The 13847-nt window shown below is 31.0% G+C and overlaps 1 protein-coding gene across 1 annotated transcript; it reads right to left on the reverse strand.

The window, feature by feature from the left end:
* Positions 1-1022: 1022 nt before the first annotated feature.
* LOC106341301 (mitogen-activated protein kinase kinase kinase YODA-like) lies at positions 1023-1920 on the reverse strand. Its single transcript, XM_013780098.1, has one exon. It carries the CDS (start codon positions 1836-1838, stop codon positions 1077-1079), a length of 762 nt encoding a protein of 253 aa, XP_013635552.1. The 5' UTR covers positions 1839-1920; the 3' UTR covers positions 1023-1076.
* Positions 1921-13847: the final 11927 nt, after the last annotated feature.

Raw genomic sequence — 13847 nt, forward strand, 5'->3', positions numbered from 1 at the left:
ATTGTTAGATAATATGATTTTGTTATTTAAATAAAAAAATCTTTATAATTTTAAAAGTTAACATCGACAAATATTTAAATATTTAACATATGACGTTATAGTATTACAACATTAAATTATATCTATTTTATTTATACTATCTATAAATCTAATGGATCATCTATTGTTTAAATCCAATTATTAATAGCCCAATAAAAATTTTTGGTAGGTCCAAAATTTAAGTGATAAGATTAGAGATTGAATGTAACATGATTTTCTAGGAATAGGTCCATTAGGTCCATTTTCAAAAAAATCACACATGAATAAAGTTGTGACTTCTGTTTTAATATTTAAAATCACTTCATAAATAGTAGTACGATAGATTTTGTCAACGTTACTAACAATGAAAAAAATATTATTCTAGTTGACCTTTATAACATCTATATTACTATTAGCAAAATAAACAAAAGTAAAAAAAAAATCTGACGCCTGATAAATCACCCGATCATGATCACTAAATTCCCACGTTACCACATTAACACACATTTAAATTATTCATTTGTGGCCCTCTATCCATTTCAACCCCAACACATACACACCACATGAATGTTTACTATCTAGTGCACCACAATATTCAATTTCCGTTACTTGGAATCAGAGCGAAATCCAAAATATGGTTCTAAGAGCACTTCCTTCTTCAACACGACGGTGGGTTCATCATCTCCACGACCAAAATAAACGGAAATACGAGGAGAAGAAGGAAAAGGAGACTTCGTTGTTCACTAGACAAACGGGTGTCTTAGACTTTTCACAGGCTCGGTCGGAGAAACACACCGAACTTCTCTACTAGGCCCGTGAAGCCACCAAATGAGTTTGTATTTTTTTTTGAAACTGAACCAAATGAGTTTATATTAATAAGAAACAAAATGCTTTTAACCAAAAAGAAAACGAAACAAAATGCAAATTAAACGACAGTAACTTTTTTTATATTTTTAACGACAATAACTTGACACCAACGAAAATAAAAACAATTCCTTTCCGGCTCATCTCCACCAGCAATCTCACGGCCCTCTTCATCACATTCCATCATATATCTTCTAGAAAAGCCTTCCTTGAACCACTCCATTACTTAAGCAAGAAGGAACTGGAAGCAGCTCAAGCGGTGGAGCCCCAAGACTTTGGTTAACAAAAGAATGACTCATGAGCTCCTCCGCGGTGACTCTAGCCCTCGGATTCCGCACTCTACATCTCCTCACAAAGTCCCAAGTCATCTGCGATAGAGTCCCCGGCACGTAATCACTCCATCCACTTATAGTAATACCCATCATCTCAATCACCATGGTACCTAAGGACCAGATATCAACCGCCGACGAGATCACTCCACGTGGCCCGACCGCCTCAGGAGCCAAATAACCCGGATTGTCCTCGAACAAAGACCCATCCACTGGATCAGGTCCATTGGGTTCCTTAGCCGAACCGAAGTCACCAAGTTTGAGCTCGCAAAGATCTTCCTGAGCATAGCTCGGGAAGATGAGTATGTTCTCTGGCTTGAGATCACAATGGACATAACCGTGTTGGTGAAGATCCCTGAGCCCTTCAAGAACCTGGAAAATGCAATAACCGATGACGTTCTCCGGTAATGTCCCACCGGCTTTGGTCAGCATGTCTTTGAGTGAACCATGTGGTGCGACTTCCATGTGAATGGAACAGACTTTCACGTTGAATGGCATGGTTTCGTAGGAAACAGCAGGGCTCGTGGCTCTCACGGTGTTGAAATTGATTGAAAAGAAGCGATCCATGATCCTTACTTCTTTCTCGAGATCCTCTGAGTATTTGAGGAAAGATGTTTTCTTAGCCATGAGTAGTCCATCGTTGTTTCGAACCAGGGTGACATAGCCATAGTTTCCTTGCCCGAGAAAGCCTAGTTTTGGTAATGGAGTCTCGTCTAAAAACCACGAACCATATGACATGTTTAGAGTAATGGAGTCTCGTCTAAATTACAGTATTAGGGGTTTTTTTTTTTTTGCTTGAGAGACTTGAGAGATTTTGAAGATTGCTTTCTGAAGCATTACGTATATATATATTAGAAATCTGATTGGAAAGTAATTAAGCGGGGTTTGACTTCACTTGTAATTAAGAGTTTATTTGCATATATGTTAATATGAAAAAAATTATATGTTGACCGGAAATTAAGTTGCATGTTCAAAGTCAAATGTTTTTTTGGCCCATTATTAATTTTAGATATTCGGTCAAATTCTTCTTTTTTGGGCACATTATTTATGTTTCAGATATGTGTTGCTATTAGTCAATTTAAGCTTTTGGCACACTATTTATTTTTTTGTAAATAAATTATTTTAGTGTTTTATTTATTTTTGATATAAGTTTTCGTTATCTTTACTGGTTTAGTATTTGGTTTTTGAAACCTAAAACCCAATAATTTTATATAATAAACATCTATAGTAGTTTAGCCTAATATTTACATTACATATTGACTTATGTTTACTTTTTACATTTTTAACTCAATCGGAATATTTTTGGTAATAGCGAAGTTACTGGCCTACATTACAACATAAAAACACATAATTTGTAAACCTATATATAGAAACTAACCATTACCATTAGTCCTTACTTTGTTAGAAACAAATGACAAACGAATGATAAATTAGATATATACATATCTGTATTTATAAAAATTTATTATAAGTTTATAATATTAAATATATACATATCTGTTTATAAATATAATTTAAATTTACCAAAATTGTTTATTTTATTTTAATTATATATATATATTTTTTTGATAAACTCTATCGGCTGATCCGGTCGGCCTCGGGAGTAGAGTGGACTGGGTACCACACTGCCTGACCCGAGTTTGGAATACCTTCCGACTAATGTCAGGGGGTGAACCGATCATCTGTTACAATCTACCATGTAAACCACTTGGGCCGAAGCCCAAGCCCAGACTGGCCAAATGATGATAATTTAGTTCCCAAGGGGAATCGAATCCATGACTGATGTGAGTACACACCAAGCCCCAAGAGATTACCACTAGACTACCACCACTTGGTTATTTTAATTTATCAAAATTTATGTTAAAATATTAGATACTTTAATTGGATTTTTCGTAGTTTTTAGAACTCCGCAATTAAATACTAATATTTATATATACATATGCATATTAAGAAACTTTGGAAGAGAACCTCCTTCCATTGGGGGTGATCTAAGACAGTGACGTTTTGTTTATTAAAAATATTAAGATTGTCTAAAGTTGAGTTTTTTTTTATCTACGATACAATGTAACAAGTATAAAATAATGGAAGTTCACCTTGGTTTAAAGTGATGACCTCCTTACTCAAAAGTTTCAGCGGTTGTTACTTACATTACAACCAATAAAAAATGGTGCCTACAGAAGAACCATTAGGCAGAGATCAAATTAAGGATTATATAAGAAAATTAAGAAACCATGAAATTAGTTTGAATACCTTCATTTTTGCTTAAATGACCACGATACTCCTCGTAAGTCTTCCTAACTTCCAACATATGCGGATCTAGTGCAATGTAAACGAGTGTGATCAATAATTCAAGTGCACTAGGTGTGACTCCAGCTGAGAACACTTTTTGAGATCTTAAATGAATGTATACCATTAGTCCAGCATATGCAGCCCACTGGTTATACAAATCAGCAGCTTTAGGCATAATTCATAAACAACAAAAAAAGAAGAAGCTTAAAGCAATTTGATCATAACTTGAACAAACCAATCCATCTCCAAGCAACTCAATGTTCATACTACTCAAGTCTCAGTAAAAACATATGAAACGCCAGGTTTATCTAATACAATACATGTTAACTTGTCCATGTATCGTTGATGGCATCAGTTGTGCGCCAACTGTTTCCAACTTCTTCTGCCCATAACTGCAAACACGAAAACATGGTAAATAAAAGGTATTAATTTTACTCGTCCTATGTGAAGAAATTTTGATTTATGAACCACTCACAAAGTGAGTAGAAGATTGAGCTACCAGTAACATATAGTGCATCACACATTGGAGGATATCTCGACACCATAAACAGTAACAAGTGTTTTTTTTTTTTGAAAACTTATTCCAAAAAGAGTTCATGATATATGGTGCCATATCAAATTATAAAGATCAAATCTTTCCATGGGACAAGGGCTTTATACCTAGGTTGAAACCAGTGCCGTGCGAGCCTTTAGAACTGCCATAAACGATTAAAAATAAAATGCCTACATTTAACTACAAAATGTTACCACAGTTAGTACATATATTAGAAATAAATAAAACTAATCAACTAAACAAATATTAGTCTTTACTTTTCCAAAGAAAAATATTAAGTTAAGTTTAAATCATTTAACCAGTTCTATTAAAATAAATAATATGACTAATATTTTATATGATATTCTTAAAGAAATATAAAATAGTCAAATCAAACAATCTTTTATATGAAATAACCAATTTTTATTTATTATATTGATTTTTTAACATTTAAAATGATTATATACAATTTTGGTTTCTTAAGTATGAAAGCTATATTTTATAATATACTCTTGTTTTCTTTATCATAACTATCATAAAAATTTCTCTAAACATTTTATTTCATTTGTATTCTTATTAATTGAATAGAGAAAACTAAAAAAATACCTTTATTATTTTGAAAAAATTAGATGTCCTAAGCCAATGCTTCAAATTTTTAGGCACGGTATATATATATATATATATATATATATATATTTCAGATAATCCACACCCTGGAAAACAAAACAGAGCTTCCACCAAACATTAAAACAGTACGATCTTTGTATGTAAAATGAGGGATGCAAGATAATCACTTTAAAAATACTTACGAAAAAGCAAAAGAATGGGGACGTTAAACATTATCTATACTATTAAAAATGAACTACATATTGAAACTAACCCTTAAAACGATAACTTAATTACACCTAAATACCACTGAAGTATTAACTAATCCTAATTTTAAGAATTAATTGTATTTTTCTTATTTAATACATAACTTCCTAAATCAAATGTACAATAAATTCATATGTACCACAATTAAGGGGGGTTATTGTGAAAAATATTCTATAGGAATTATTAAATTTTGAGATTCCGTTGTTATTGGTTTGTGAATTTTTAAAATCTAAATAAAATCCATTGTTATTGGGGTGATGATTTTTAAATTCCACTCAAAACCCTTTGTCATTAGAAAAATTTAGTTTTCATTGATTTTAAGATTATATTAAAATCTATTGTTATTGGGATGTAAATTTTCTTTGTTTTTACTCATAGTACTCAACTTGGAGAATATCATCTATACCCATAAGATTTTTGAAATCAAAGTAATAAAATACACTCACATACAAAAACTCAAATTGAGGAATGAAATAATATACAAATCACAACTTTAACATAATACAATTCACAACTTAAAAAAAATAGAAAAAATATTAAAAATTTAAAATAAAAATTGTAAAAATAGTTTTAAAAAGCACTTTCGAATTTAAAAAAAAACATTTCAAAAATAATAATTCAAATTTTTTTACAAAAATTCAAATTTAAAACGTATATTTTGAAATTATATAAAAAATATTTTTATTATTTATTATTTATATATCTATAAAGTAAAAGTATAAATTAAATTTTTTGATCATTTTATTTCTTGAGATCTTTTTTGTGAGAAAAACTTTTTTAAAAGTTGTTTAAGAATTGCCTTAATTGAAATGATTTTCTTTCCATTTTTTTTTCCATTTTTTTCTACCACCTTTAATTTCTTACTTTAAAAATTAATAACAATCAATAGAATTCTATACACAAGTAATGAAAATCTATGTAAAAGTATTTGATAAAATTTATTCAATCTAGTTAACTTGTAAAATCCTCTCAACTATTAAAATCATCAAATTCCACAAAAATTCATGTTCCAATAACCTCCCCAAGGCTCAAATTCGTAAGTCTCAAACTATTCAAATATCTTATCTAATAACTTTGATTGATAAATAATAGTATACAGTAATTTTTTTTTGAACAACCCAATAAATTCTTTATTTATTCTTTATTTATGATTATTAAAGAATAAATATTATATCCCATTTGATCTTCTTCTGATAGGTTGTATCCTTTTTGAAACATGTTACTTTAAAACGATGAACGCTCCTGATTATAATGTGTAGAAGGTAATAGAATTTTTTTTGGCTGCATGGTAGATAGTATCCAAAGCCCGTTAATATTTTTGATATAACTTTTTGTTTCTTTTACTAATGTTAGAACTTTTGTTTATTTTTCATATATCAACCGTGGACTCTATGCGTGAGTGTATATAATACTAATATTATTTATGTTTATTTTAGATATAATTTTTGTTTCAATTTTTTTTTAATAATCGAGTAATCGATACTATAATAATAAATATTATTGGGGATGCATACGCCAACTATATTTTATATGAAATCTGTTTTAAAATAGGAAACCTACATTATGCTTAATTTTTGAAAATTTGAAACAAATAATATTTTAATTTTTCAAATTCTATGAATTCAATTTTTTTTATGATTAATGAGATATACACACATTCAAAAGATATCTGAATCTAAACGAACTAAATATATTATTTTCCACATTAATTATTTTATTGATTTTTATACTCGACGTTTGTTACAAAATATTAAGTTTTTCTTTTGGATACCTATTTGAAATGTCCTTAATTTTCTTTGAATATTACATTTTCTGTCATTATCATTTAATTACAATAGAACAATAAAACACTCTTTTAAATATATATTACTTTCAAAAAATAATTAAATCAATATAATTTATATATTTCAATTAATTCAATATGAGTCACAAAGATATTCAAGTAAATTGAAAATGAAATATTTTTGGGAGTACTGTTAAAGTTAGCTATTTTTCGTGATTATTATTGCAATAAATAGTTATGTTATGCCATATCTTATTAAATAGGAGATATGCTTTAAATTTTTTAGTAAAATTTTTGAAAATATTTAATTTCCGACTTCCATCAATCAGAAACTTATATATGTCACAAAACTATATATATAGAGAGTGTACTATATCGAAAGCGTCTACCAAAAACACTATTGTTAGCACAAACGCAATTCCATAGATTTGTCAAATCGTGTAATATAGCTGCAACAACGTAAATGATTGGTTTCATTTAAGTAAAACATTCTAGATTCGGTTGGTGAATCGAAGTAGAGGTAAGCGTTCCCACGCTTTGAAGGAAACACAACCAACACAATTATACATATAATTAGACCCATTTTTTTACAAAAATAAATACTTCCAAAATTTTATATTTTTTCATTCGATTTTATCGAGAAAAATCCAGTTTTTTAAAGCGCGAGTCAAAAGCTAGTTAAATATTAATTTTGACAAGCAGATTCGACAAAAGAAAAAAAAATATCAAATAATACTAAATGACCGTTTACATCGGTCTGTAGTAAAAAATTGCAATACTTATGAGAAAGGAAAATAGAGAAACTAACCGTTGAATTTTGCAGTTGTATCTAGTAAAAAAAGGAAAATTGTGAAAAATATGAAAAAGAAAAAAGGAAATTTCATTTGCAATTTTTTGTTTATCTTCTTTTATGATTTTAAACAATTTGTTTCAGTTGTAAAGGTATGATGATTTAGTGAAATTTTTCGATTTTGTATGATTTCACTATGGATTCCTATAGAGAACTCATCTTCCATAAAGCTGTCACGAAAATTAGTTGACCCATTTGATTTTGGTACATGATTGGTGAAACCAAACAAAATGCCCACGATGGTTTTGTATAACGCATGTGGATAAGACTAGGTCTGGGCGTTCGGATACCCGTTCGGGTTCAGATCGGGTGATTCGGATTTTCGGGTTTTTGACTTTTCGGGTGGAGATGTACAGAACCCGTTCGGGTTATTTTATACTTCAGATCGGGTTTGGGTTTTTAAGGTTCGGGTTCGGGTTATTTCGGGTATAACCGAACTATGTAACAAATAATAATAAAAAATCCATGTATCTTTGATTTGACCATGTAAGACCAGAAACAACACTATTGTCTGTTGAAGTTACATTATTGATCAATTTAATAAAAGATTTATGATCTTTCTGATTTTTTATTACTTTGATGAACACGAACTTGTATTTTTTTTCTTCGTGTAATTTATATTTGTATTATCTTGAATAGAAAATGATAAAGAATCCATCTATTCATAAATTAAAATCAAAAAGACATCAAAATCAAACGCTGGATAATCATGAATGTCTAAGCTCATGCTTGTGTAAAGAGCAAAGAGAAAATAAAAGCTTACTTGTAATCAAACATAAATCAAAATCGCAAAGTATAATGATTCATACTTGTAATCGGTCTGAGTTTGAGTATGTATTGAACATATACGAAGATGAAGATGATGAGAAATCACTAGCAATTGAAGAAGAGAAGATGAAAAGTTGATTGGGAATGGAAGAGTAGGTTTAGGGTTAGCTATATATATTCGGGTACTTCGGGTAATTGGTTCGGATATCGGATATAACCGATCGGGTACGGATATCCGAACTGACTAAATCCTAAACCCGTTCGGGTTTTTTTATAGTTCGGTTCGGGTTTTTCGGATCGGTTCGGATTCGGGTTTCGGTTAATATGCCCACACCTACATAAGACTATCTATTTTTTTCATGTTTCTCTGTTCTTTTTGTTAAAATGAGATTCACCACGAAAATAATAAACATGACTATATGAATGCCTCGGTCCAATGCCATATATGCTCGACCTCAATTGCCTTCCGTCAATATCTTGGACATGTGTACTTAGACCATCACCAACTGATCCTAGAATTCTTAAGGCTAGAAGCTACTACAAAGCATCACAAATGATCAAGTCTTTCACATAGTTTGATTGAAACAAGAAATATGGGAATATCTTATAAGTTCAACTTGCTGAAATCAATAATTTTTATTATTTTCTTTGAAATATTAATAAACTAGATTATATCTATAAATGGTTCTTACTTGAATTCCAATCAGCTAATTGTATAATCGTAAGATGATGCTCTCAAAGCCTCCTAAAAACTTATTTTTGTTTTACGATGTAGAAAATAAAATCCATTGACAGTAGTACAAAGATAAGAAAAAATAAAAATTTAGTGATGAATATTAGAAAATGAACTCTTTTTACAAGGGAATAAAAATCATAAATACATGAACTTGTTTCTCGTGCTAATTCCAGTAATACAGATTCTTACATACTCATCTATACTATTATTTGCGAAGTGATTTTTCACATTTGAGCTCTCAAGTTAAAAGTTAGAGCGGTTAAAATTAATTATACCCTTAATAAATTTTTATATATAATTTATTATATAATTAAAATGAATTTTATATTTATACTATTTTATATTTTTTTAAATAAGAAAACTCTTATATACTTTGTTGTTATTTTGAAACAATATTTTCTGTTATAAAAGTTAAAAAATTAAGATATAAAACAATTTATGGTTAATGTTTTCGTGAATCTCTGTGAAAGTTGTTTAATTCTCCAATGTTAATGTTATGTTCTTATTGTTAAAGTACTTAGTTTACAACAGAAGCGATTCCAGGTGAAATTTAGCCGTTTTAATAGTTTCTCGTGGTACATAAAACAAAATTTATATCCTATATGAGGGAAGCTGCTATGACATGTGTGAAGCATGCACTAAAATCATATGAATTAAAAATTTCTCATTAAAAATAAAATATTTTAATAGGAAAATATTTTTCCAAAGTTTTATTTGAGAATTTTTTTAATTCAAATGTTATAATTTTTACTGAGAGATTCTAACTGAGAACCCCTCACCTAGATGTTCTAAGGTGTATCAATGTGTTTCAGATGTTTTATGTGTGTTTGCTTATGTAGAACCTTACATTTGTTGTTTTTGTATCACATTGTTGGACTCATTATAATGGCTACTTTGTTCTTGCAAGAACTGTGTTATTAATATTCTTATTTATATACGTATTTTTTCGCTCCCAATGGAATATTAATAAGAATGTTACAAGTTGGATTGATGCTTATTGTTTAAAGTTGAAGCATATATAAGAGAGTTTCAGTTAGACTTGTCATGGTATCTAACCAGAGTTAGAAGCCAGGATATCATCAGAATTAAGGATTAGGATGTAATATATACCTTTGAAGAACTCGTCGTATCCCTTCCATCTATAGCTGTCAAATGGTCCGTCCATGGTCCAAATGGGCATGACCAGTTGGACCATTTCAGTTTTGGGCACTAATGGGTGGTCCATATTGGACAATGATCCAAACAAATGTCCAAGACCAATAGAGACCATGTCCAAATGGGCATGCCCATGGACACCCAATAAAATTTATAATTATTTTTTAATTATTAGTTTAGATCTTATTTCTAAAATTTTGAAATTATGTTTACTTTCCAAAATTATAAAAGTATTTTTTTCTTGTCAAAACTGTAAAACTATGTTTTCCTTTCAAAATCGAGAAATTTCATTTTTCCGTCGAAACCGAGAAATTGCGTTTTCCCGCCAAAACTTTCCCGCCGAAACCGAGAAATTGCGTTTTCCCGCCGAAACCGAGAAATTGCGTTTTCCCGCCGAAACCGAGAAATTGCGTTTTCCCGCCGAAACCGAGAAATTGCGTTTTCCCGCCGAAACCGAGAAATTGCGTTTTCCCGCCGAAACCGAGAAATTGCGTTTTCCCGCCGAAACCGAGAAATTGCGTTTTCCCGCCGAAACCGAGAAATTGCGTTTTCCCGCCGAAACCGAGAAATTGCGTTTTCCCGCCGAAACCGAGAAATTGCGTTTTCCCGCCGAAACCGAGAAATTGCGTTTTCCCGCCGAAACCGAGAAATTGCGTTTTCCCGCCGAAACCGAGAAATTGCGTTTTCCCGCCGAAACCGAGAAATTGCGTTTTCCCGCCGAAACCGAGAAATTGCGTTTTCCCGCCGAAACCGAGAAATTGCGTTTTCCCGCCGAAACCGAGAAATTGCGTTTTCCCGCCGAAACCGAGAAATTGCGTTTTCCCGCCGAAACCGAGAAATTGCGTTTTCCCGCCGAAACCGAGAAATTGCGTTTTCCCGCCGAAACCGAGAAATTGCGTTTTCCCGCCGAAACCGAGAAATTGCGTTTTCCCGCCGAAACCGAGAAATTGCGTTTTCCCGCCGAAACCGAGAAATTGCGTTTTCCCGCCGAAACCGAGAAATTGCGTTTTCCCGCCGAAACCGAGAAATTGCGTTTTCCCGCCGAAACCGAGAAATTGCGTTTTCCCGCCGAAACCGAGAAATTGCGTTTTCCCGCCGAAACCGAGAAATTGCGTTTTCCCGCCAAAATCGAGAAATTGCGTTTTCCCGCTAAAACCGAGAAATTGCGTTTTCACGCCAAAAACGAAAAATTGTGTTTTCCCGCCAAAACCGATAAATTGCATTTTCCCGCCAAATTAATGAAATACATTTTTCCATCAAAATTGTGAAATTATGTTTTCCGTCAAAATCGTGAATTTTTTATTTTAACGATAAAACTATTGTTTTGGGTTAAATTGTAAAGTTATGTTTTCTTTTGTTAAACTCATAAAAACATGTTTTAGGAAGTCCATGGACACCCATTGTCCATTTGGTCTTCGCCCAATTGGACCATGTACCAATTGGTATTTTGTCCAGTTAAACCATTTATTAATTGGACACGTCCATAGCCCGCCCAAAATAAATTGGACTGGTCAGCCCGCCCTGTTGACACCTCTACTTCCATCTGGTTAAACACAACATATTATCAAAAATAAAATAAAATTACGTTGTCAGTAATGGCGATAGATAGGTGTGTGAATTATCCATCACTAATTACTTCACCAACATATTTATGAGACGTATGATCATCAACTTTTATTAAAGTATGATCATCAATCTGTCCTTCGAATATATATGTATAATACATATATTGGTAATATAGCGTTGTCGACGTTAGCAGAGACATGGTCTGATCAATCTGATACGGATGACGTCAAGTGGCTCCAGTTAACCCAGAGTTAAAACAAATATAAGACGTCAGCATCATTTATTTATCACACGTCTTTTTTTCTGAACACCTATTTATCACATATGTCCATCTGCCATGTGCGTATGTGACTACTAACTAATTCTTGCACTCTCCCGTTTGTACTTTGCCTCTTCTCCGTGTGCTACATGCTCCACCTATGTCCCCACTCAACGTGCGAGTTTCATACTTGCAAGTTACAATAATGTGATAAACCAATCACTCATGTCCAAGGGCGGATCTACTTAAGGTAAGTAGGGGGCAGCTGCCCCCCCCCCCATAAAATTTTGAACTTGCCTCTAAATGTTAAAGCAAAATTAAGTTGCCCCCGTTGAAAAATAGTTTCTGCCCCCCTTCCCTAACTTAATCTGTTCTCAAATCTCTGTGTAAAATACCATTTCCCTTTTCTTAAATACCATTTATTATATTTGGTATAGCATTACCACGTTTCCTTATTTAATTTGAAAACATTTAACCATTGTTGCTTAAATAATAACTTGTTGATGGCTGTAAATATCAAATAAACATTTATTTAACTAATAAATAAGAATAAACATTTTTAGTTTATCAAAATACACTCAATGGTGATGAAATTGTTTTTAATTAGTTATCCACTCATAGTGAAAAATAAAATACTTGTTTTGAGGAAAGTTTGTTTTTATTATCTGAACATATATGTATTTATATTTGTCACACCAAGAAAACATGGAAATTTTGTTTTTAAAAATTGTTTTTACAAAATTGAAATTTCTTATTTACATTTATAAACAAAAGAAATAGGAGGTTTACATCCCTATTAAACTATATTGTATTTCACTTAAATTGAAAAATGCATTTATAAAATAATTGTTAATCAATAATTTTTTTAAAATTATTATTTGCCCCCGATGAAATGTTTTTCTAGATCCGCCACTGCTCATATCGAACAAAAAATAATACTACAAATTAACTTTACCAAGACTGAAAGTTAGAAAATTTTACATAGTGATTATAAAATACATATTTCATTTAAGGCAGAAACATGGCCGCTCTAACTTTTAAAAAAAAAATGTAATGCTACACTCAAATATAAATTTATGTCCATATTTTTCATATAATTTTTTTATAGTGCCCAACAAATAACTAAAATTATTGTATAAAATTGAGATGTCCTAAATAGTCGTTTCCTTTGTCTATGCCCCGGACCGGGTCTGGGTAGAAAAATTGCGACATGTGCCATACGCATTGAAAATGTATTTCATCAACTACCTCATGAAATCTAAAGTGCTAGTATCAGTTAACTTTTGTGTAGACCGAATAGTTTTTGTGTAAACAATTATTCAATGATTTAATTAGTTAAATATGGAGATGGTCCTAGCCATATGTGCCAAAAAAATATTGAATAAGAAAATACTAGGTGATGATCCGCGCCCTGCGCGGAGTGAGTAGACTAAAAAAAATTATAAATTTAATCAATAGATATTGAATAGGTAAAAGCAATAGTGAGATATTATACATGGTTTAGATTTAGGAGTTCAATCCGATAAAACCGAACCGAAATAGAAAAAATGTTTTGAATTTGGTAATACCGAATATACCGAATGGATATTATTTTTTTTAAAATGCGCTATATGGATATGGTTTGGCATATAAACTAATTATACTGATCAAAGCGAATAAAATGAAAATATGTTGTATAATTATATGTAAATTCTATAATATAATTAGTAACATATACATAATTTATTTATTGATATGGTCTTCATACTTAAAATTTTTATTTTACTAATTTAATATTTTGTTTTAAGTCAAAAGATATATTTCATCTTTATCAAATTAAAAAAAA

The sequence above is a fragment of the Brassica oleracea genome, chromosome C4 (genome assembly GCF_000695525.1).
Source record: "Brassica oleracea var. oleracea cultivar TO1000 chromosome C4, BOL, whole genome shotgun sequence".
In the NCBI taxonomy this organism is placed as follows: Eukaryota; Viridiplantae; Streptophyta; class Magnoliopsida; order Brassicales; family Brassicaceae; genus Brassica; species Brassica oleracea.